This window comes from Psittacula echo, assembly GCF_963264785.1.
Source record: "Psittacula echo genome assembly, chromosome: 5".
NCBI lineage: Eukaryota > Metazoa > Chordata > Aves > Psittaciformes > Psittacidae > Psittacula > Psittacula echo.
Window position 1 is genome coordinate 89,491,236 of NC_137739.1, and position 25,091 is coordinate 89,516,326.

General features: G+C 51.3%; 1 protein-coding gene across 1 annotated transcript; it reads left to right on the plus strand.

The window, feature by feature from the left end:
- Positions 1-6,576: 6,576 nt before the first annotated feature.
- Positions 6,577-24,651, plus strand: DISP2 (dispatched RND transporter family member 2; the record flags this gene model as incomplete). Its single annotated transcript, XM_080618531.1, has 8 exons — positions 6,577-6,656; positions 12,723-13,169; positions 15,858-15,887; positions 17,871-17,994; positions 18,658-18,773; positions 19,244-19,362; positions 20,238-20,335; positions 21,232-24,651. 8 exons carry the CDS (start codon positions 6,577-6,579, stop codon positions 24,649-24,651), a joined length of 4,434 nt encoding a protein of 1,477 aa, XP_080474657.1.
- Positions 24,652-25,091: the final 440 nt, after the last annotated feature.

Sequence of the window (25,091 nt, forward strand, 5' to 3'; positions counted from 1 at the left end):
TGCAGCCCCTTTAGGCACTGGAGCTGCTCTCAGGTCTCCCCATAGCACAGCAGAGGGGCAGAATCCGCTCCCTGAGCTGCTGCTCACGCTCTGGGGGTGCAGCCCAGCGCACAGGGGGGTTTTGGGCTCAAGCGCTCATTGAAGCTGGGTCATCGGGAGCTTCTCCTCACCCAACACCCCAAGTCCTTCTCCTCGGGGCTGCTCCATCCAGTTTCTCCCAGCCTTGGGATTGCCCCTTCCCTGGTGCAGGACTTCCTTCAAGCTCTGCTTGGCTCTTGCCCCCACATTGCAGCAGTGGGGTTGCTGCCTATGCCCATCAGCATGCACCATCAGTCAGAAGCTGATGCTGTCTCCCTGCTGCCATTTAGGGTATTACCACTCTGTGACCTCTCTGTGCTTGGCCTGTTTGAGATTGGTGGAGCAGATCCCGATGCTATTCCAGGAGAGTCCTGTGCTGATCCCGAGCTTTCATCCCCTTACAGAAAAACCCCAAGAGTGAGCAGGAAGGATGAGCAAATGGCCTCCCAAATTGCTTTGATGCTCACGAGGCAATTCTTTCAAGCTCAGACCATCCTTCATCCAGAGGAAGGTTTTCTTCCACAGTGCCTGGCAAAACAGGATGGTGAGTCAGCAGGCTGGAGTCAGTGCTCTGGATCAGTCTGTATGGGTAGGGATGAATCCCTGCCTCCCTTCCTGCAGGCAATGGGTCTTGGGAAGACCTCTCTCAAAAGCTGATTGCTTGCAGTGGCGACACCATGATGGTTTGGACAGTTCAAGTCACTCATGTCATGGGGTTTGGGGACTCAGAGTCACCATGGTCAGGGCTGTGAGCCCAGAGGCTGCCTCGGGCTGCAGCAGGCTGCTGGTTTCCAAGCAATGGGCAGTGTCTCACAGCTCTGCAGCCATGTTCACCCTGGCCTGGTACTGCTCACTGGAGCAGCAAAGCAGCAGGAGCATTTCAGTGCTCAGAGTCAGGGACAGCGTGCCAGGCACCTCCTGTGCTGGAGGATCTCCATGGGTACAGCAGCATCCTGGCCTCTTCTGCTTCAGAAACCTGCTGCCTCAGCCCATGAACTTGCTTCCTTTGCCAGAGTGCAGGTCCAGGTGCTGTGTCAGCAAACCCAGCCCCATCCACCTTCACTGCCCACAGCTCATTTTATAGATGAATGGAGCTACCCCCCTTCTGCAGCTTCAGGGGCTTTAATTTAGAGACAGAAATCTGCTTTAGTCAGGGATTGTATCCCAGAATCCCAGGGTGGTTTGGGTTGGAAGGGACCTTAAAGCTCCTCCAGCTCCAACCCCTGCCACGGGCAGGGACCCCTTCCACTGGAGCAGCTTGCTCCAAGCCCCTGTGTCCAACCTGGCCTTGAACACTGCCAGGGGTGGGGCAGCCACAGCTTCTCTGGGCACCCTGTGCCAGCGCCTCAGCACCCTCACAAGGAAGAGCTTCTGCCTAAGATCTTGGCCCCAAATGCCAAGACCTGAGTCAGACCTGTTCATCTGAACAGTCACATCTAGGCTGACACTTAGGCCATACCCCTGGGTTCTGGTGCCTATGGAGAAAGCTCTGGATGAAACAAAAGTTTCCCTTTTAGAGCTCCTGGTCTGTGCACCCATCTCTTTCCTTCTTGCCACTCCATTTACATGAGTCAGATGAACTGATCCAGGCTTGTAGGGGCACTGATGCTGTGAATCCTTAGAAAAGTAACTACTGGAAAAGCAGATTTAGTGTCTATTGAAAGCCATTAGTGACCACTCTGTCCTGGGCTGGGCTTGGAGGAGCTGTCGCCATCCAGGATTTGCAGAGTCCATAGAAAGCATCCTCCCCAATGCAGGCATCAGTGTAAGACACATGATTTCAAAGGGACAGAGGAATCAGGCTCACAGGGCAATTGGAATGGCCAGTTATTCTTTCTGTGTGTGCTGGAGCATGGCCCACACCAGCACAGGGAGGAGACGTCCATGCAGGGCTCTTCTCTGCTCCTCAGGGTGGTTCCTGCAGTGCTGGAACCTTGGGGTAGCTGCTGACACACCATCATGGGCTAAGAAGATACCAGGCATACAGCCATTAAGGTTCTGGGCACCAGCACACTGCAGACTAGAGCAAATAAGAGATGTGATGAGTTTGGTGTGTGTTTGAGGGGGCAGGAGACCCATGGAGACCCAATCCAGCACTGTCTTGGCAGGGAAAATCTGACTGTAGCTGCCTTGTACCATGTTCTGCACTGCATCGTGCTGGGAGCACAGCCACGTTTGCTCTAAGCAGCCCCTATGTTCACACCATTGCCCAGTGTGACTGAGAGTGAGCCGTTTCCTCAAAGCATCCTCACGCATCCCACACTGATTCATCCTTTGCAATAAATATTCTTCTTAGGAGAATCTGGGACATGAATTCTCAGCCTGGGGAAGGCCAGAGAAGACTTTGGGCTGTACCAACACACCTCTATTACTTGTGCCTGTTCCAATGCCTGCTTTAACTTCAAAGAGGTTTGAAAGTCATGGCTGAAAATCCTGCAAACAGCCTGCACAGGGTGGTCCTGCAGGACTTGGCTGAGCCCTTGTATGAGACCAAACACTGAAAAAGCAGCCATTTGTTTCCCAGGCTCCTGCAGCTCACCTGAGACCCACATTGCAAGATTGGTTCTGCAAACTGTGCTCTACCCAAACATCTTGGAGCACAGGAAAGCCTGGCATTGAAATCCCCCTGTCTGGAGCATAGGAAAGGAGATCTGCCCCTCTGCTGCGCTCTGGGGACACCCCCTGCAGACCTGTGTCCAGCTCTGGGGAACAACACAAGAGGGACGTGGAGCTGGGTATGATTCTGATTCTATGACTCTATGAAAGGCACTGCCTGCAGGCGGGTGGGAGCCCAAGCAGCAGGTCCAGGCACAGGTCTAGGAGCAGCTCCGTGCCAGCCTTCTCCTCGGATGTGGACAGCACGGCATGAACATAGCCATACTTGCAGCAATCTGTTGGTGCCGGCTGCCAGAGGACTGCAGGACCTGCTGGCTCTTTCTCTGTGCTGGCACTGGCTGCTCCCAGACCAGACACACACAGCAGAGCAGGGAAGCAGCAGAGCCGGTGTCTGGCAGAAGGGCAGGGGCTTGGTTTGGAGCATCACTGAGCATGGCTGCTCCGGCTGGTGGGAATGCCTCAGCTGGGATAACCATGTGGTGTGTACACAGTCCTGCTGCTGCCTGTCAGTCGCTTCAGCCAGGGAAAAGAGCCCTGGGATTTGCCCTGACTGGAAGGAGTACCAGTGTGTAGGAATGTTTCCATCGCATTTTCCTGCCCAGGTGCTTGGAGTATCCACCCAACCATTGAAATGGCTGGTTTAAAGTGCCAGGGCCCTAAGGGGATAGGGTGGCAGGAGAGCAGCGCTTGCTTAACAGCAGAGCTTCTGCCTGTGGCACAGGGCTGGAACTGGATGAGCTTTAAGGTCCCGTCCAACACAAACCCCTCTATGATTCTATGGTATCCCTCAATCCATGTGGACGTGGCACTGCCTGTTCCTGACAATCCAAAGAGGACCAGGTCTTCCTGGAAGCAGAAAGGGCAGCACACAGCAGGGATTCCTTGTGACAACATCAGTGGAGATGAACCAAAGTGATGTGGGCCAAAACAGCCAATGGCAAATGGTAGCCAAGAGACTGCAAACCAGCACGAGCATGGGAGCACCATGCTCCAGCCCCTGCTCTGCTGCAAGATGAGCATCACAGAGCCAGTGTGACCAGAGCATGGAACACTGAGCTCTGCCAGCAGGAGCCAGGACACTGTGAATCCAGCTCAGTTCTGCCCGAGGAAACACTGATTTACAGTGAAGGGAAAGGAATTGTGCTGAAAGTGACTTTGCTAAGAGAGGGCCCCGTGAAATGAGCCACATGCACTTTGACTGGTGCAGAGCAAATCCATCATGAAATGCCTTGGTCACATCTGCCAGCTCATCATGTTAAAGCCTTGGTCTGCCTCCTTAGAATTCACTAAGGATATGCTTGGCTTGTACTCCCAAAGGGAGCCTTGCTATTGACTTGGGTGGGAGAGGGAGAAGTGCAGACTGGGGGGCTTTGCACACACGCAGCAAGTGAAATGTTCACTTCTGACTCAGACTTCTCACAAGACAGGAGAGCTGCAGAGGCACTCTGCTTTCTGCCTGTGAAAGAAACACAAGTGGATGGTGAGCAGGAGGGGTGGGAGAAGGAATGAGCTCTACAAAACCAAGAAAGAGATGCTTCAAGTAAAAATGGATCAAAGCTCAAATACAAACGTTTCTTCCCTTCTGTCTTTCACGGGTCAAGCAGGAGAGGGGAGAAATCTGTCTTCAATAGGAATTAGCCTCTCCTCCAGGCTCTGTTCCACAGCCCCCGTGGCAGCCTTCCTCTCGTGCAGGTGACAGGCAGGAGGGGCAGAGAAGGCCTTTGCCCAGCTCTCCTGGGAGCAGTGCTTGTTGACCTTTTCCATGTGTGAATTCCTAAGCCTCTCACAAGCAGAGGCTTCCAGCCCTGCCTGGGGAGCTCAAGCCCTGACCCAGCAGGCTTCCTGCTCCGGGATGCTTTTCATGAAATGAGGAGCAGCTGATGGATCCCTGAAGTTTCCCAGTGTCAGCAGCAGCAAATTGCTGCCTCAGATGACAGAGGGGCTTTTGCAGCACAGCAGCTTCGTAGTCATAGAACCAGTGTGGTCTGGCTTGCAAAGTACCTTAAAGCTCCTCCAGTTCCAATCCCCTGCCACAGGCAGGGACACCTTCCATTAGACCAGGTTGCTCCAAGCCCTGTCCAACCTGGCCTCATTAACCTGCCTCACCCCTCAGCCACCTCCACATCACCCCCACGGCATCTCTGTCCCATTCACCTGCCCAATAATTTCCCTTCCCAGTCCCCTTCTCCCCTTTCCCTGCTCACCAGCCCTTTTCTCTTTTCCACATGTATCCATTACTGTCTGTTGCCTTTTGACATTCCTGACCCTACACTTCCTCTGCTTGCTATTTTCCTCTTTGCTTCCACTTCCTTTTGGTCACCTTACTGTCCCTCTCACTCACCCTCCCTCACCTCCCTTCACATCAGAGGGACACCAGGGACCAGCTGGACCCAGCTGATGCTGGCAGGTCTCAGATGCAGGTTGCTATGGCAAAGAGCCAGCTCCCAATCTGATGAAGAGCAGAATGAAGCCAACATGAGGTACCGACTGTTGCAGGGCTGTGTAGCAACAGCCCCAAGAGGGATGTGAAGCACTGCTTCACATTGAGCTGGGAGCATGATCTCTGCCTTAGACCCTGCTTAAGGATAATTAGAACCCCATTAACTCATGTGTTGAATTCTTTGCAGGGCCCACAAGAAACTGCCAAGCTGTGGGAGTGAGGAAGTGTGATCACCCCCGCTTCGCAGACAAGGCACATGAGGCTGAGACAAGCTCAAGGCTGCAAGATGTGGCTGTCTGTCAGAGCAGTGGGATGTTTGCAGTCCAGCCCATCCCACCATCCCTTCCGCTCCCAGGGATTTATAATTATCATCACTGTCACAAGTAGTATTGTTTAGCATCGAAAGGAAAGGAAATAGCACCCAGGTCCTGTCAGCACATTAATGCCAGCCAAGCTTTTCAGTAGATACCAGGTTTCTGTCTTTCCCGTTGGGCCACATCATCCAGACTCCTCACACTGTACCTGACCCTCCCAGGCAAGCAGTTTCTGTGCAGGGCTCAGACAGAGGCTGGTCCCCACGGCCTCCAGCCCGCACTTGAAGAGTCACTCATCCTGGCATTAGGAAAAGCTTTTTGTTCTTTCAACTGTCTCAGGCATTTAAGTCTTTAAGGCAGGAAGGGCTTATTCTAAGCAGCTAGAGGATTACTGGGAGTTATTGGATACTTGCTGGTCTAATACTCTTCCTTTTTGCTTCAGCTTTTATATAGCATGAAGAGAAGCTGTGTGGAGACCTCAGAGCAGGCTTCCAATATCTGAAAGGGGCCTACAAGGATGCTGGAGAGGGCCTCTTCCAGCATCAGCTCAGTTCTGGGCCCCTCACTACAAGAGAGACATTGAGGTGCTGGAGTGGGGCCAGAGAAGGGCAACGGAGCTGATGCAGGGCCTGGAGCCCAAGTGTGATGGGGAACGGCTGAGGGACCTGCGGTGTTCAGTCTGGAGAAGAGAAGGCTCAGGGGGGACCTGATGGCTCCCTACAACTGCCTGACAGGACGATGGAGCCAGGAGGGGCTGGGCTCTGCTCCCAAGGCACAAGGGTTAGTGGTGGCCTTGGCAGTGCTGGGGAACGGTTGGACTTGATGAGCTTAAAGCTCTTTTCCAACCTGGTTGATTCCATGAGTCAATGATTCCATGCCCCGCGGTGCCCTGTACAGCTCCAGCCCCCCAGGCCGGGCCGGGGCAGAGGACGAGGGCTCGGCCTCGGTCCTGGTGCTCCCCCCTCGCCGCTCTCCCCGGGGCTGCCCGCAGCGCCCCCGCACCCGCCCCGCGGCCATTGGCCACCCGCGCCGGGCCCGCCTCCGCCTCCGCGGCCGCGCAAGCGCCGCCACCGCCGCCGCCGGCTCGGGAGCGTTCAGCACCGCGGGTGCGGACAGCGCCCCGCGGCCATGGAGGCCGCGCTGGGCTCGCCGCGCCGGGAGCAGCGGCCCGGGGGGACGCGCCGCGGCCGCCGCCCCGACTCGCCCAGGTACGAGAACGGCGCGGACGGGGCACCGGGGCCGGGCACAACGGGGCCGGGGGTTCCCTCCCTCGCAGGCAGCGCAGACGTACCCGGAGTGGCGGGCGGGCGAGGTCCGGGCTGTGCTCGGTGCGGCGGGAGGGCGGGGGTCCGGGCTGTGCCCGGTGCGGCGGAGCCGGTGCCCAGGCGGGTGGGAGCTCCCGCCCCGCCGCCACTCCCGGCTCCGTGGGCGCGGAGGTGTCCGGCGCCACCGCAGTTCTGCCGGGGCGGGGGGTGCGGAGCCGGGCACGGCCCCACCGAGGCGTGCCTCGTCTTCCCACCGAGGGAGCGGCAAAGCCCCGATCCGCTGCCGATCCGCTGCCGATCCGCCTCCCCTCGGAGAGGTGCGCTGCCGGGGCTGGGCTCGGTTCCCCCTCGCCGGCTTTCACCGTGGAGCGCGGTGAGGCCCCCCGTGCCGCAACGGGTGGGCTGCAGCTGGTGGTGAAGCCCCGAGTCCCCGCTGCGCTAGGCTAAGGGCAAGCGCGGTTCTCACTCCAAACATCTCTGCAAAGCCCTGCAGCCCCCATCACCTCCCCCTGTGCCATATGTTCCCTTACCTGGTGTCTCAAGCCAGGCTGGCGGCTACAATCGTTGTCATTGTCTGGAAACGTCAACAAGCCCATAATCATGAGCAAGGAGCCATCCCCAAATTCATAAGCACACAGCATTCGTTAGACCGGAGGCAACAGATCTTCTGAGCTCCTCGGATTCTGTTTGACCAGAACCTCCCCGAGGCCAGCAGCACACAAATTCCTTCTGAAAGGCAGAGTTTCAGCGCTGACTGGTATAGGACATTGGTGCTGAGACATCCCCACCTGCCTGGGGAGCCAACAGGGCCATCCCTTCCCTTCACACAGCTCTGAAGAGCTCAGCCAGAGACTGGTGGGTCTCGGTGCTGGCTGAGAGACTGCGGCACAATCCAGTGCTGGTTTGGATCCTGGGCATTCCACAGGGTTGGGGCTATGTCGAGGCAACATTAGCTTTGCTTGCTGGAGTAATCCCTGCTCAGTCAAACAGGTCTTTTGACATGGATGCTCCAGCCTGTAAGAGTTAAAGAGATGAGTTAAGCCACCTGGAACGGGGGTATTTTGAATTTCACCCATGCTCAAGAACTATGATTTCTGGCAATAAAGCCCAGTAAAGCTGCCACTCCTGGGCTTGCCTGTACCCAAATGCTCCTTTACTCAAGGCTCTTCATATGGCTGCCAAAGGGCTCTGCAGTCCCATCGTTTGCCCCCAGCCAGTGCTCTTCATCACCAAAGCTCAATCCATCATCAGAATAATACAGAGGTTTGCAAACACCCTTCCTGTAGGCCTGGCACGGAAGGTGGTGTTTCCTTTCCCTTTTCATTACATTTCTTTATTCTTCAAAACAAGGCTCAGCAACCATGGCTCTCCCAGTGCATCTTACACTGCCTATGCAGACAGCAAATATATCCAGAGCTGTCCTGATGCTGAAGGCTGGGCACAGATCTTGGGTCCCTAGGATCTGGGTGCTGGGTGAGGAACAGCTCCCCATGACCCAGCTTCAGTGTGCACTTGAGCCCAGAACCCCCCTGTGCTGAGCTGCATCCCCAGAGCGTGAGCAGCAGCTCACAGAGGAGATCCTGCCCCTCTGCTGTGCTATGGGGAGACCCCCTCTGCAATCCTGATCCAGCTGTGGAGCAACAGCACAAGAGGGATGTGGAGCTGCTGGAGCGAGGCCAGAGGAGGCCATGGAGATGCTGTGAGGGCTGGAGCAGCTCTGCTCTGGAGCCAGGCTGAGAGAGCTGGGCTGGGGCAGCCTGGAGAAGAGAAGGCTCCTGAAGGGGAGACCTCAGAGCAGCTCCAGTGCCTAAAGGGGCTGCAGGAAACCTGGAGAGGGGCTTTGGGCAAGGGCCTGTAGGGACAGGCCAAGGGGAATGGCTTTAACCTGCCAGAGGGGAGACTGAGATGAGCTCTTAGGCAGAAGCTCTTCCCTGGGAGGGTGCTGAGGCGCTGGCACAGGGTGCCCAGAGAAGCTGTGGCTGCCTCATCCCTGGCAGTGTTCAAGGCCAGGTTGGACACAGGGGCTTGGAGCAAGCTGCTCTAGTGGAAGGTGTCCCTGCCCATGGCAGGGGTTGGAGCTGGAGCAGCTTTAATGTCCCTTCCAACCCAAACCACTCTGGGATTCTGTGATCCCGTCACACATACCTGTGCCTGCAGCAGCAACAGCTGCTGGGGAAGGGTAAAGCTGCTCAGAGGAGTCAATGGGAAGGGTGGTAAAACTAAACTCCTCTTGGCAGACTACGTGGGAAGCAGTTTTGCAGTCTCATTAATGTTTCATGCTGATTTAACGTACTCAAGAGTCTCATTAACAAAAGGATTTTAGGTCTGCTTAAGGATACACAACCAAAAAAGCCAAACAGACTGGAACCACACAGAAATGTTTCAGTGCACCACAGTTTGCCATAGCCTGGGGAAGAGATGAAGTGCTCACAAGGTGCCTGTCTCTCCCCATCAGCTGGACAGGGAGAGAGATACTGAGGTGAGACTGAGACACCACGAGCCTGTCCCTTCTCTCTGGATAGGGGCACTGATCTCCCTAAACAGCAGAAGCAAAGCAGCTCTTTTCCTCCAGAGCTCCACTGCAGCTTTGCTGTGGTGTGTTCCAAGAGAAAACCTCTATTTAAATCCCATTAAACCTCCCCATTCTTAAAAAGTCATTTAGAGCTTTCAAAGAACAAGTCCTTAATCTAAGTGGAAGCTGCGCTATAGAATCAGAGAATCCCAGAGTGGTTTGGGTTGGAAGGGACCTTAAAGCTCATCCAGTTCCAACCCTGTCACAGGCAGGGACACCTTCCATTAGAGCAGCTTGCTCCAAGCCCCATCCACATGGTTTTAATTCAGAGAGAATTTATGTTTCTTGTTTTGGGAAGCCTGTGGAGCTGATATACAAGCAAAACCTTGCTGGAGTAAGAATATAAAAGGGAAAGAAAATAAACTACCTTCTTTTGTTATGAATTAGATGTTGCAGCATTAAATCGAGCAAAGCTTCCTGGGGATGGGTTGTAGTCAAATACAAACTCTTGTCCTTTCTGCCCCTTGTTTTTCTCCCCCCTGAGATTCTCTGTCAACAGGAGGGGTTGTGGTTGTGGTTTGACTCTCAGGCATCAGACTCCATTCACTCGGGAGGTGTTTCCCATCTTTCATATGCAAAGTGCTGCTTTCTTGAGCCTCTCCTTAGTATGCAAAGGGTGAGAGAATCTTTCTATTATAGAAAAAGAAGTGCTTACAGAAATGGTTTTGGGGATGACGGTGGAATTAGGCAGAGCAAGAAAGGAACCATCCTTTCAAAACACTGTGTATTTTGGGATGTTTCTCTCAGAGATGCACATGTTCTCCTGCTGTGTGGCTCAGAGGGAAGCAAGACCTGAGGATGTGCCAAAGAAATGCAATGGCTGAATTAAAAATGACCAAATGTCATCATTCCCTGCCCTGCCAAGCTCCCTCCATCATTCCCTGCCCTGCCAAGCTCCTTCCATCATTCCCTGCCCTGCCAAGCTCCTTCCATCATTCCCTGCCCTGCCAAGCTCCTTCCATGTGCTGGCTGAGTCAAACCATCCCAGGGGAGCGAGCTGGGACAGGCAGGAGCTCAGCACATTGCCCACAGCCCGTCTTGCTCGGGTGGGATGCTGAAGTATGTAAAGCCATGTCTTGCTGAGGGGAGCAGTGTCCAAGCTTCCCAGTGGGATGCTGGTCTCTGCAGGGAGGTACACAGCCCATGCCTGGGGGTGCACTCTGCATTCAGCCCTTGGTGCCTTCCACTGCTCTGCATCCCAGCAGAGATGGAATGGCAGAAAGGTGTCTCCTTGGGAATCTTGGCCCTTTTTCTGGTGGGAAGAAGCTTCTGGCCTTTTGCTGGTGCCCCACCTGAGACAGGCTGCCCATGCCCTGGTACTTGTGTCACAGCTGCACTCCAGTGACTCAGGGAGTGTCATAAACTGGATTCTGGTGCTGTTCAGACATCTCAAGGGAAAAGATGGGGAAGCAAATCAGGAAAATCCGAGGAAAAGCCTGAGAAACACAACTCATTGCTGTGGGTAGCAGGAGCAGTTAACTCCAGCCTACCTCTTGCCCTGCACCTCCCTGTGCTCTCTTTGTCCAGGATCTCTTTGGTTGCATCCAGCTGAGCTTGAGAAATAAACTGGGGGGGTGTCTGGCTGCTTCCATGAGCATTTCTGTGGCTGAGACACCATTTCTGCCCTCTTAACCCCCAAGATGTAAAACATCTGACATGGCCCAACCTGGGAATGAACCTAGGTTTAACTGGGAATGTTAAAAGAACCTGTTTCTCTTCCCTGCTGTTAGTCTCAGTGTCAGTGGATCAAGCAGAGTCCAGTGTGGTGCTGTGCCCACCCCCTGTCCTGCCTGACAGTGAACAGACAGCAGAAACTTCCCCAAACAATTTTCCAGCATAGTTGAGGGTCCTGTGGGCCCAGAAGTGTAACAGCAACATGGTTGCAGGCAAAGAACCAGCCCACATAGCTGGTGCAGAGCTCAGCACATCAAACGTTAAGCCCAGCAGCAGTGTGGCTAATTGGGAACATAGCAAGTGAAGCCTTGCATCCTGCAGCACTTCCAGCAGTGATTACCCAAAGCCATCATTATCTGTGAGCTCCAGGTTTCCCTGGAGATTCTGGATAACAGAGGTCACATCGTCATGGAGCTGAAGAGAGATGAGCATAAGGCAGCTCCTATCCAGAGGGTGATTGACAGAGCTGTAACTGTTTGGTCTGGAAAGGAGATGATGAAGAGTCACAAGTGAAGGATTTGAAGTACCAAAGTTATCCTAAAATATGAAGTCACTGCAGGGGATTAAGAGACTGCATATGAGAAAAGAGCAGAACTTGATGGTATTATGCAGCAAAGACGGTAAACAAAAAGAGTGGGCTTCATGGGAAGCATTAGAATCCAATATATTAGCATAAGTGCATAAAGACTGGAGGCAATGCGTGATATCCAGGAGTCTGGATCTGCTTCCCCCACCAGGTTTGGTAGCTGAGGGGCCTTTGCAGGAGGAATTTGTCACTTTGTGCTTCCTGCATCTCCCTGACCATCCTCCAAGCCCATTTTGTGTTCTGTGCAGCATTAGACATTCCCCACCAGATGAGGCAGACCCAGCAGGGCAGCCACCAGACTAACCCAGTTTGGAAGCCTCTGCTCCCATCTCCTGTGTGGATCCAGTTGTTGAAATGAAAAGGAATGCTGGGTTTGCTTTGAAACAAAAAAGAACACAAATACTGTGCAGGTCTGGGAATACTAACAGCACAAATTGCCGGTGCAGCAGTAACCCTGGGAATTGTGCAGTGTAGGAGCCAACACCTGCCTAAAGTGCACAAAAATTAGGGAAAACTCAACAGGAACAAGGTAGAGGGAAAATAGGAACTCAGAGGCATAAAAAAGGGAGTGAGAAAAGGTCTAGACCTTGCCAAAGCACAACACGGCCACAAGCCCAGCTCTATGGCGAAACCTCCCTAAGCCAGGACTACTAGTACAGAACTACAAACCCCAGGTAAGATGTGCAGGCATGCCAGCCATTGGGAAGAGTGGGAGGAATTACACTTCAGGCTTGAGCATGGATTGAGGGACTCTCCAGGTCAGCTCCCCCAAACTAGCTCTGCCCTGTGCTCCCCAGAGCCAAGGGAATGTGATCACGTGCATCCTCCTTTGGTTTCCATTTCCCAGGATCTCTATAATCACTCTGGTCATGCCTTAGGACCCTGCCATTACCATCAGCCAGTGCCCCTCCACAGTGCAGTATCTTGGAGAATTATTTGAGAGGCTATTACCCAATTTTCCAAACTTTTGGAGCAACATGCACAAAGATGTGTGTTGGAATCCCTGAGTGAGTCATGGATCGCTTTATAAACCCAGCTCAGCCCTGAGGCTGGCCCTTGCTACAGTAAGTAGTGGGTGACCTTTCCCACTGTGGTAGTCTCCTATGGGTAGGACACTGTTCCCTGCACAGCCTCCCTCCGGCTCTGCTGTTTCACCATGCTCTATTTTCCCTCACAGAGAAAAGCCAAATGCAGGACCTTGCCAGACCTGCCTCGCCATGCCAGAGATCGGGAACACTGAGCCCAGCTACAGCGGCACTTCCTGGGAAAGAATCTGCCCGGTTCATCACTGCCCTGTTCCTGCATCCCCCAGGCTAGGAGCAGATCACCTGCCCTCCTCCAGCCACACGCTGGGACCAGTCTCCACCCAGTCCAACGGCCAAGTGCCATCAAGCTCCCTGGACTCACAGCAGCATCACCTCTATTACCCCTGCAGCCAGCAGGAGCCTGGAGGCAGCTATGGCCTGCCCCCACTGCCTGGGCATGGCGAGAGGCCCATGCTGTGTTCCCACCTTTCCAGTGGTGATCCTGGGCCAGCTTCCCACCACGAGGCCTCGGAAACCCCCTGGAAACAGTGGTCCCCGGGGGAGCGACGGCCGGTGCAGCATCACATTGTAACAGTCAGGTAAAGAGGCACGTGGAGAGCGGCTCAGGGGCCTTCAAAAAGCATCTTCTGAACTTTGTGGTGGGAAGTGGGAGGATGGGGAGGAGCTGAGTGGGGATGTACAAAACATCACACCAGGGAGAGGCAGGACTGGCTTCTCAAGGCGACTCACTGGATAAAGCCAAGGTCCCTCTGTTGCTCCTAGATCATGCATCTGGAATGATGCCCATCTTCTTGGATCTATCTTCTCCTTTTGCACTGTGAGACATCCAGCTGCTAATCCTGTATCTTGAGAGTTTCTCAGTGATAAGAGCAGTTAATTTCTCTCCCTGTCCCCACTGAAGCCGCTGCTTGTGCTGGAAGGGAGAGGCAGCAGAGGGTGAGCACTGGCTTCAGCCGAGCAGTGGGGAATACAGTAGAAGGGAAGATGATTTAGGTTTCCAGGTTGGGCAGCACAAGGTTGTAAACTCTGTTGCCCATGAGAGTATCAGGCAAACTCCATCTGTGTGTGGAGCACTCCAGAGACTTGCTTGGCTGGTGGATGTTTCTTGGGCAGCACACACAAGGATGGGTTCTCCCAGCAGCCTGAGTGAGCAGCTCTGCTCCATCCATCCAGCACCAAACTCCTCTCTGTGGATGCCTTCTGGAGCCCACTGTTGGCACTAAAGACCATGATCTCTTTGCTACCACAGCAGAAGCCACTAAAGTCTGATGTGAGGTGGCACCAGAATCCTTCCTTGCCTATGCGGGGCAGGGTTAGGCACAAAAGCCCTTTCTGGCCTCATTTTGAGGGACGTGGATCTGCTTGAGTGAGTGCAGAGGAGGCCATGGAGATGATGCGAGGGCTGGAGCAGCTCTGCTCTGGAGCCAGGCTGAGAGAGCTGGGCTGGGGCAGCCTGGACAAGAGAAGGCTCCTGAAGGGGAGACCTCAGAGCAGCTCCAGTGCCTTAAAGGGGCTGCAGGAAACCTGGAGAGGGGCTTTGGGCAAGGGCCTGTAGGGACAGGCCAAGGGGAATGGCTTTAACCTGCCAGAGGGGAGACTGAGATGAGCTCTTAGGCAGAAGCTCTTCCCTGGGAGGGTGCTGAGGCACTGGCCCAGGGTGCCCAGAGAAGCTGTGGCTGCCCCATCCCTGGCAGTGTTCAAGGCCAGGTTGGACACAGGGGCTTGGAGCAAGCTGCTCTAGTGGAAGGTGTCCCTGCCTGTAGCAGGGGTTGAGCTTTAAGCTCCCTTCCAACCCAAACCATTCCATGATTCTATGATTTTCTAGCCATTAAGAGAGGATTTAATTTGCTTGTGTTTGAAGCATAGAGCAATTGCAATCAGAAGAGTGGAGCTTGGATCCTTTTTAGCCCCTACACCACCAGGACTGCCAGCTGCATTCTCTGTAACAGGTTATTGCAGTAGGACAGGCAGCTGGATTGTGAATCCCTGGCAGAATGTGCAGCACTGGCAGACAGAAATGTGATAACATGATAGCACTGGAATGGGGGGCTTAATCCAAGCAAATCTGCTTGAGGAGCTATTGTGAGGGAATTAGCACAGGATGGGCACTCTGCTGCTAGAAAGAGACCTCTCTGTCATGATCTGGTGAGTATTTGTCTTTGTTCCTCTCTCCCAGATCTACAAAGCATTAGTGCAATGAGGGACACATAATGTATTACATGTGCCCCTGAGTGACTCTTCCATGGGGAACTCCCCTCCGTTGCTTTTGCCTTTCTTCCATTCACAACAACCTGCCAGGAAGGATGTGCTGCCACAATTCACAAGCTGGCTGCTGGGATGGAGCAGAGCATCTGCTCCATGCAGGTACTGGCGTGCAACAGGAGCTTCTCACAGTTTAAGCCAAGAACACAGAGGAAGGGTGAAGGGAGGAGGAGGAGCACTCGCTGAGCTGGGCTTGGCATGGCCGCCGAAGAAGCCAGAGCTGAGAGCAATTCACTGGAAGCTGCATCGCAAGCCAAGGCCATGCCAGGCTGGGGCAGATTTCAAGGGGGCATTTTAGTGTAACCAGAGAGAGGTCCTTCAGATGTGGTGAAGGACCATGGAGGTGCTGCCTTGCTGTTCAGTGTAAAGCTTGTGCAGCAAGGGATCCATCAACAAATGTAACCTTGGATCCCTGGGGAAGGCTCATTTTGTTCCTCAGAGCCCTACAGGTAGGAACGACAGATGCTTCTCTGTGAAGGAAGCCCTGGCAAAATGCTTTGGCCTTGTGCTCCTCCAGGTTGGACACATGCTGCCTGTGGAAGGGACAAGGGAACAATGGGATCCTCTTTCTTGGAAAGCCCTTGCTGAGTGAAACAGGAAATAAATGCTATCTATAGGCATTGCTAGCCCAGCTCATGAAATTCAATGAAGAGGTTTGCTTTTTTCAAGAAAGGATTGAAAAATTCAGAAGGAAAGTACTTAAACCAGAGAGGTTTTCAAGGATAAGAGCTGCACTGTGATTTCTATGGGATTGCATTGCTCGTGTCTGTTACTTCCTATGGGGTTTTCTTAGAGGGGCAAAACTGAGGGGTGACTCCGTGTCTTCCCATCCCGTTTAGTTCAAATGCCAATGGGAGAGGAAAAGACCCTGTTACTCATTAAACTGCTCCATGTAGTGCCAGTCCTGTGGCAGCAATGGCTCAGGTTGGTGCTGTGCAGCCCCTGGCAGGGTTTCCTTCCAGAAAAGCAATAAATGAACACATCTCTTTTCCTTCTGTCTGCAGACACGACAAAGCTTTCAGGATGCCAAAAAGGTATGTTTGCTCTCAAAAGCTTCCTGTCCTTCTCCCCTATTACCATTGCTCCCCTACCCTGCTATTAGGAGATGCAGAGTGTTATTGTTGGTGACATCCCAGCAGGCCCCGCTTCAGAGGCAAGGTCAGCGCTTCCCACTCAGGGCTTCCCATCCACCTGGAAAATCCCAGTTTGCATGTGGGATCAGTTTAACCTGCCTTAATGAACAGCAACAGTGTTGTGGTAGCTGTTCTCAGCAGTGCCTGACTCTACTCCACACAATAGCTTTATATATATATAATAATCCCATATGCATATACATATATAGAATTAATCCAGCCTGACCCACCAGATGAGCAATAAGGACATAAAATCCCCATCCACAAAATAAGTTCACCTATTTCAAAAGACAAGAGGATTTTTAATGCATTTGCCTAAATTAATCTGTTTGCTTACAACTGATTTTTATAGGCCATGCTTTCTGAAGGGTTTGGGTTTCTCTCAGCAGATACTGTAGCTCATTCTTCTTTTTCCTCTTTCTTTTTCTTCCTGGCAATTGGACATGGAATCACCCAAACCAGCCTCCAGAAATTAGCTATTCTAACATATGGAAGGGCAATTTTTGTTCATTTTCATAGCAAAGACTTTATGGAAACAAACTCAATAAGGCAATCTTACATTGAAAAGAATACCTGACCAAAAGCGATGTGGAAAGCTCTTTGAAGGGTTGTGATGATTTCTAGTGATGAGGAAGAGTGCATGATTTGACTCACTGAAGTTAGAAGCCGAAGAACAGGCAAGCAGGAATATCACACCCTGAGGCAGATGCTCATAAATATTTCACTGCTCCATGAAGCTCAAATATTTGTCAACTATTTTGAACAAAGACTTTGTTCTATTCCAGAAGTATATCAGAATACAGATGAACTACCTGCAACCTGCCAAAGCAGAGCAGGAGCCGTTCTGGTACCTTGTATCTCAACAGATATTTCTGAGGGAGACAAAAATCTTCCTGCAGTAAAACCTGCACTAGTAAAACATTGTAGGGTAGGAACTTTGATAGCTCATCCTATAGGAGAGACAGTTTGTCTCACGAGAAAAACAGGACTTGGATGGAAAATTTTAGACTTGCTCTTAAGAAGTAACTGGTAAAAATACTTTCAGACAGAGTAAGGGGCTTCTCTGGAAAGGGTTTCTTTGTATGGAAATGGCATTAAAAGGGTGTGTGCCACACTGAGAGGTGTTCCAGGCAGAGCCAGGCCATGGGCTTGTGTGTGCTCTCCGCACCCTGAAGGGTACCTGCTCTGCTGCATGTGCAGAAGTTCTTGTAGGTTCAGGGACTGGTTTTGAGGCTGAGATCAGGAGTAAGGATTCACTCACCAGGATGCAGAAGGTGCCTGCCTGTGCTGTGACTGCTGTTGGCAATCCTCCCATCAGTTACACATCACCTCAGCAGCTTCCATCCTTTATTGCCATGCAGATGTCCATACAATTCCCTATGTAGTGAGGGAATTTAGACCAGCGGCAATGGACTTGGGTTAGTTTTCTTTAAGAAACACTTCAGATTAGCACAGAGACTCCCCAGGGTCCACAGGTTGTGAATGTGCTGGCCAGTGTGTCAGCTACAAGCTTACACTGCAGAACTAGGGGAAAAAAAGGAAGAAGCTCTTTTTAAATGCAATCTGTTGAGTTAAATATGCAAAGCTTCATTTTGCCCTAGGATGCAAGAGTCTGGGTTTTATTATTTCTGATTGAAAAGGCAGGGAAATGTAGAGAGGCAAAATGCAATTCTCCAAGTTAATTACAATTGCCTGCACACATGCAGTTGGAGGTGTAACATGTTCATGAATCACTGCACAAGAGCCTCTGAGATTGGCAATGGTCAAACCCAGAAAACACAAATACTTTTACTTCCTTTTACTCACTGGTTGCTCACAAGCAGGTTTGTGCTAACAGCAGAACCACATTACCAACTGTGTTTTCCCTTCTCCCACTGGTTCCAGTTACTCCCAAGTGATGGCAGAGTGGCCGGTGGCTGTGCTGGTGCTGTGCTCAGTGGTGGCTGTGGTCTGCACCGTCACTGCTCTGCTGGTTGGGAATTTGCCTGACTTTTCAGAACCCTTATTGGTAAGTGCCTAGAGATCATACATTGACATGAACATAAGGAAAATCCATGATCAAACTGATACATTCTTTCTGCCATGTAAAATGAGCCTTTAATTTCCTTCCCACACAAACCAGGATGCGCCTCTTGCTCCCCTTCCACTGCTGGAAGTCTGGGGCTGCCCAAAACGACTAGCTGGGCTGGTGGAGATGGGATGGAGGATCTGGCTTTGGCTCCTACAGCCTTTATGTGAGGCTCTTGAAACAGAGGGACTGCCCCATTTGAGCACTGCTGCACAGGACCTTGGTTTCTGTGCAGGATCCCACATTTTCTAAAGTCATCCCTGTCTCTCATTAATGAAGAATCTGGGAAAAGTAAGAATAGACTGGAGTTTGTCCAGGAAGAGGAAAATTACTCCCATTTCTGTGAATGGCTATTTTACTTGAAGAGGAGAAGAGTCTTAATGTTCTCAGGGAGAGAGAACTGTAATCATCCTTCTCTAGACAGGAAAGGGGATTTTTTGTCCTGTCAGCTCTGGGAATGCAGTATTTCCAGAGGAAATTCAATTTGTGTCTCTCTCCAAGATGCAGTAATAATCTCATCCAGTTTCTGTGTCAAGGAGGAGGATTAAGGAAAGCTCAGCTAAACTAAAACGCTGATGACAAAACCCCTTTGCTTGGCTGCAGGGTTTCAAGCCACGGGATACCGACATTGGCAGAAAGCTCATTGTGTGGAGGAACATTGAGAGCCACACAGGCTACAAGAAGACCTTGTCCCTTTCTCCATATGCCAAGAAGAAAAGGTACGTGAGTTGGTTTGGGGAGATTGACAAAGATGCTGGCTGTAAAGATACTGATTCAATGTTGCAAGATACCTATGTGAGTTACAAGATGCATGCCTTATTTAAAAGCAAGCAAGGCACTGCAGAATTTCAAGTCTGTTTGCCCGCAGCAGACTTCCCATTCTGGACAGCAGGAATTAGGCTCTGAGCAATCTCTACCTTTACTGCACAGACTACCTTTAAGAGACTGCAGAGGCGACTGAGCACGTCTGCATAAGGGGATGCAGTTCCCCACTCAGTCTCATGAAGATCCCTTTCAAGTGGCACAGTCACCCTGATACTGAAAATCTCCCACCAAAGCAATGCTCTTTGAGGGCTATGAGGACCCTTAATGCTGCAGCAGTGTTGTGTGTGGCACCAGAGCCTTGTCAGTGAGTGTAACTCAGAGCCAGATGATCCCTAGTTACAACAATGATCTGATCTCTTGCTAGCTATGATGAGATTGGCATTAGCAGAGGACAGAAAGCTGCTCAGGGAGACCAAGAAGTGAGGACACGGAGAATGGTGGAACAAATCTATGGAGCAGATGGTTTCTTTTGTGGTCCACCAGGTGAGTGAAGTCTTACTGAGTATCACAGCCCCAGAACTCAACAGCACCCAGAACTGTCAGAGTGGTTTAGGACACAAAGAAGCATTCTGAATATGCTCTAAGAAAGCAGCATGTCCCAGCCCACCCTGTGAGAGCTGTGTCACCTTCCAGGTAGAACACACACAGATAGAAATAAACCTTATAGACACACATAGAAATACACCTTATATACCTACACAGAAATATACCTTAACAGCACCAGTAAAAGGACTAATGTTTCCACCATATACTCGTATCAAAACTGAATACTCTGAAAAAATGGCACATGCCCACTCCCTCTCTGTTCATATTCCCTCTCTGTTCTTTCCTTTCTTCTTAAGAAACATAAATGGCAGTAAAACCTGGAGAGAAAAGCAGAAAACACCAATACTCCCCAAATTTGTCCCAAAATGGGTGCTAGTAAGTAGAGGAAAGAGGAACAGCATGCAGATACTTTTACTCTCTTCCCTGCCTTTACTCCCCCTCTGAAAACCTGCAGGTCCTTGGGAGATGCTGGCTGAACCCAAGCTCCTCACTTGGAGCAGGGGTGCAGAACCAGACACCAGCCATCACTAGAAGCATGCTGACAGCATGGAGAGTGTGTTTGAAAACACCCCAGTGCTGCTCTCCTGCTGCTGACAGATGGGAGAGGAGCAGAGGTCAGGTCACACTAGGCAGATGCTACCACTCACTACAAGTCTTTGTGACCTGGTTCCCGTCAGGGATCCTCCGCAGTAGTTATATAGACAGCAATATAGATGTATTTTTTCCCTATGAACAGTCTACACAAGCAGCTTGGCTGATTCATCCTCATTATCTAGTCTTTTTTATATATATTTTTATTTTCTTTCTTTCAGAAAAGAGCTATTCCCAGCTGGTATTTATGTCCACAACTGCTGGGAGCTTATGGAACTTGCAAGCTATTCAGTCCATGTGCCAAATCGAACAAGACAAGGTTAGTAATGTCAGGAGGAACATAGATACATGCTGTCTCTTCTCCAGTTGCTGTGATCTTTAATCTCTAGCTGAAGGGGAGTCAGACAAAAATAACAAAAGCTGCAGAACAGGTTTCAGCCTAGAAGACTCCAAAGCATTGCACCTATTTAGCAATACACCTTCCAACCCCAACCATGCTGTGATTCTATGAGTCTATGATTCCACCTGCCACTAAAGTTCAGCTGCACAGTAGCAGTTGCCATTAAACAGGAATAACCAGACACTGCACAAGCACTTGGTTCAGAAGCCAAAGGTGTCTGCCAGAGGCTGCTGAGAATTTGGAGCAGCAGAACCTAATTACTAAAATTAAGCTATAATTTTGGAGGCTGTGACAACAAGTTTTGAGTGGGAAGTTTAACTGGATTAGCTGTATCTGCCATAGGATCCAAAGTTCCACATTAAAGGTTATAAACTATAAATCATAGAATCCCAGAGTGGTTTGGGCTGGAAGGGACCTCAAAGCTCCTCCAGCTCCATCCCCTGCCACGGGCAGGGACACCTTCCACTAGAGCAGCTTGCTCCAAGCCCCTGTGTCCAACCTGGCCTTGAACACTGCCAGGGATGGGGCAGCCACAGCTTCTCTGGGCACCCTGTGCCAGCGCCTCAGCACCCTCCCAGGGAAGAGCTTCTGCCTAAGAGCTCATCTCAGTCTCCCCTCTGGCAGGTTAAAGCCATTCCCCCTTATCCTGTCCCTAAAGGCCCATGTCAAAAGCCCCTCTCCAGGGGCATGACCACCACACCTGGAGGGGAAGGCTATGCAAGGAACAAGGAACACTGTGGCCCTGCATGCAGAGGGGGCCTGACATGACACACATACACACACCCACACACACACACCCCCCATCTGTTTTTCAGATACGCTCCCATGTTCACTTTAGAGATCTCTGCCAACGTACTGAAGCCAACGAATGCTGCCCAAGCTGGTCCCTGGGGAACTACATTGCTGTCCTGTACAACAGGTCTTCGTGTCTGGAGATAACCCAAGGAGACATCTCCCATACCCTGGCTCTCCTTCGTGCCTGTGCTCCAGACTACCACAAAGGTATCCTCACTCCATCCTGCATAGGTCCTGAGCCTGTGAGGCAGAAACACTCTCAGTGTGCCCAAGTCCCAGAAAAATGCACCCGTTTCAATGCCATCTACCAGCTTCTTCACTTCTTGGTCGACAGGGACTTTCTCAGTCCCCAGACAATGGAGTACCAAGTGCCATCTCTCAAATACAGCCTGCTGTTTCTGCCTACAAGGAAAGGTGCATCTATGATGGGGATCTACTTAGACAATCTTGAATCCTGGGATCTGTTTGATAACTATACATCAATCACTGGAATGGACCTGGGCCTTAAACAGAAACTATTCCAGCACTATCTTTTACTGGATACTAAGTACCCAGTCCTGGCAATAGTAGCTATTTTTCTAAGCATTTATTTTTATTTACGCTCAGTCTTTATTACCTTGATGGTCCTGCTCGCTGTTGTCAGCTCCTTAATGATCTCCTACTTCTTGTACAAGGTGGCCTTCAGATTCACCTATTTCCCTTTTGTAAACCTGACGGCAGTCATCATTCTCAGCAGCATTTGTGCCAACCACACCTTCGTCTTCTTCGACCTCTGGAACCTCAGCAAGAACCAGAACCCTTCCGCAGGGCTTTCTCAGTGGGTGAGTCAAACCATGCACCATTTTGCATATCTCATGCTGGCATCTTGCTTCACAACGGGTGCTGCCTTCTATGCCAGCTACATTAGCAACATAACCGCCATCCGCTGCTTCGCCATCTACATGGGCACCGCCGTGCTGGTGAACCTGGTGTTCATGGTGACCTGGCTCCCTTCTTCAGCTGTGTTGTATGAGCGCTACATAGCAACCACCTGCATTTACAAGCCAGAAGACTACTGGAACAACAGCGGCCATAAGAGAGTCACTCTCTCCCTCCATTACGTTCTCAGGGGTCTCCAGAACACGCTGTCTGAAACCTCCAAGCTGCTCTTTGAGAAGCTTCTGCCTTGTGGGGTCATCAAGTTTCGGTACATCTGGATCTGCTGGTTTGCTGCCCTGGCAATAGGAGGTGCCTACATCTCCTGTTCCAACCCCAAACTCAAGCTTCCGACTCTGGAGACATCATCTCTCCAGGTGTTTAGACTGAGCCACCCCTTCGAGAGGTACGACTCTGAGTACTGCCACCAGTTCATGTTTGAGAGGCTGGAGCATGGAGAAGGGCAGCGCATGCCTGTCACCATAATCTGGGGTGTTCTGCCTGTGGATAACGGAGACCATTTCAATCCTAAAAGCAATGGCACCCTGGTGACAGATGTCACCTTCACAATCCAAAACCCTGATGCCCAGAAGTGGCTCCTTGAATTCTGCCAAAAAGTGAAGAACAAAACTTTCTATTACCCTGATGCAGAGCAGAAATCTACTGTGTGCTTCATGGAGGAGTTTCTCAGGTGGATGAACAGTCGCCAGTGCTCCCAGCGAGACCACAGCTTCAACCTGTGCTGTAACCAGTTCTCTTTCCCTTATGGAAGCGAAGTTTTCCTACACTGCATCAAAATGATGCTCCTGGAACAGGGCAGGGAAGGGGCAGAAACGTATGACCTGGGCCTCAGGTTTGATGGGGAGGGAAATCTCGCTGCCTTAGTGCTGCAGTTTCAAACTATTTATCACTATAGCTTCAACTACAGCAAAGCCAAACAATTCTATGAGGAGATCGACCTCTGGGTAACAGAGGAAATGAAAACTGCCCCCGTGGGGCTCCAGAATGGGTGGTTTACCAGTAAACTAGAGCTATACAACCTCCAGCACAGTCTCAGCACAGAAACGATGGTGGTCATGGGGCTCTCCATAGCCATTTCCTTCGTGGTGCTGCTGCTCACTACGTGGAATGTTCTCCTCAGTGTTTTCTCTGTTACTGCCATTGCAGGCACTGTCCTGGTAACCATTGGCCTTTTGGTCCTCTTGGAGTGGCAGCTCAATGCAGTGGAGTCTCTCTTCATTTCAGCTGCAGTAGGTCTCTCTGTTGACTTTACAGTCAACTACTGCATCTCCTACCATCTGTGTCCTCATTCGGACCGCCTGAGCCGTGTGGCCTTTTCCCTGAAGCAGATGAGCTGTGCCACAGCCATGGCAGCTTCTGCTCTCTTCTCTGCAGGGGTCATTATGCTGCCTGCTACAGTCCTGGCATACAGGAAGATGGGTATATTCATCATGATGATCAAGTGCATCAGCTGTGGCTTTGCCAGCTTCTTCTTCCAGTCTCTGTGCTGCTTCTTCGGCCCAGAGAAGAACTGTGGGCAGATCCTTTGGCCTTGTGCCCACACCATGAAAGACTATTCTGATGACTCGGGGCTGAACGGAAGCTTTGCTTGTGGGGGGAGTGAGAAGCAAAACCGGTTGCGGAGGGTGCAGGAATCCAACACTGCAAACGAGCAATACGAGCTCCAGCCCTTGTCCAGGAAACTCAGCGACAGTTTTGACAACAGCACTTCCACAAGCAAGCTGTCCAACCGGCCCTCAGTGCTCTCAGAAGACACGCAAGTCGAAGACAACAGATGCCCCCGAACAGGAATGCACCCCTCCCTTGAGAGAGACAGACGGAATGTGCAGGACACCCCTGGAGAGCAGCAGGTTGGCCTGTGCCAGTGTCCTGCCCTGCAAACTTCCTCTCCTTACAAGCACAGCAACTCAGAAGCAGAAATTCAGAGGGAGAGACTCTGCCGAGATTGTCGATATCGAAAGTATGGCCTGAAAGCTTGGGATGGGTCTGGGCTGGACCATGTCCAGCCGGCTGGCATGACAGAAGAAGGGCAGCTCAATAAATCACAGTGCTGTAGTGACACTGCCCAGCAGCAGTCAAATTATACCTCAGACAACAGCCATCTCCCTGCTGCTGACATCTACAAAAATCACAGATGCCTTTGTTCTCTTGGCAGCTCTTTCGACATGCTCAACATCTCCAGTGAGACGTCAATCAGTGATTTTGAGCAAGGTCTAAAGCTTGCTGAATCAGCCAGTTCTTGTCCTGATGTCTTAGAGCTGTCTGATTCATACAGTCAAGCAGAGAGGGGTTACTTGAATGGGAAGAGGGATACCCTGCGGCTGGACCTGAGGGAGACTGTCTTTGATATCTCTCCAGCAGCATCGCAGCAGAACAGCTCTTCGTGGAAGAATCGATTTGGCTTAGGGAGTGAGAGTCCAGTTGTGCTACCAAACAGCCAGCCAGACATGCCTGACGTTTGGATCAAACGATCTAGTGCACAAAGTTCAGGTTACAACAGTTGAAACCTTGCAGAAAACAAAAGTGTACTCTAGGGAAAGAGGAAGTCAAAATCTTCTTGGAACTGTAAATATCAGGTTTTTCCTCCCACCTCTCCTGGAGCTGAGACTATTTCTAAGTATTTCAGCTGTGCAATTACCTGTTTCCACAGAACCAGCAAATCTGATATCAGAGAGGATGTGAGATCAGTCTTGATGGAGTACAAGCCCTTTGACCTTCCAGTGTCTGGTGCCATATTCACAGCTGTACTGCAAATGTTATTGAGTAAGCCTGTGTTGTCATTCCTTACAAGGTGATTAGATTTTGTTTTCTTGTCAAGGTCACATAGGACAGAAATAATGAAGTGAATCTCCCCAGATATTTAATGGCAAAGAAAGAGAGCTTATGGGGGGAAAAAAGAGAAAAAAACCTGCAGCTCTTGCAAATCTGGATATCAAGTGAAGAG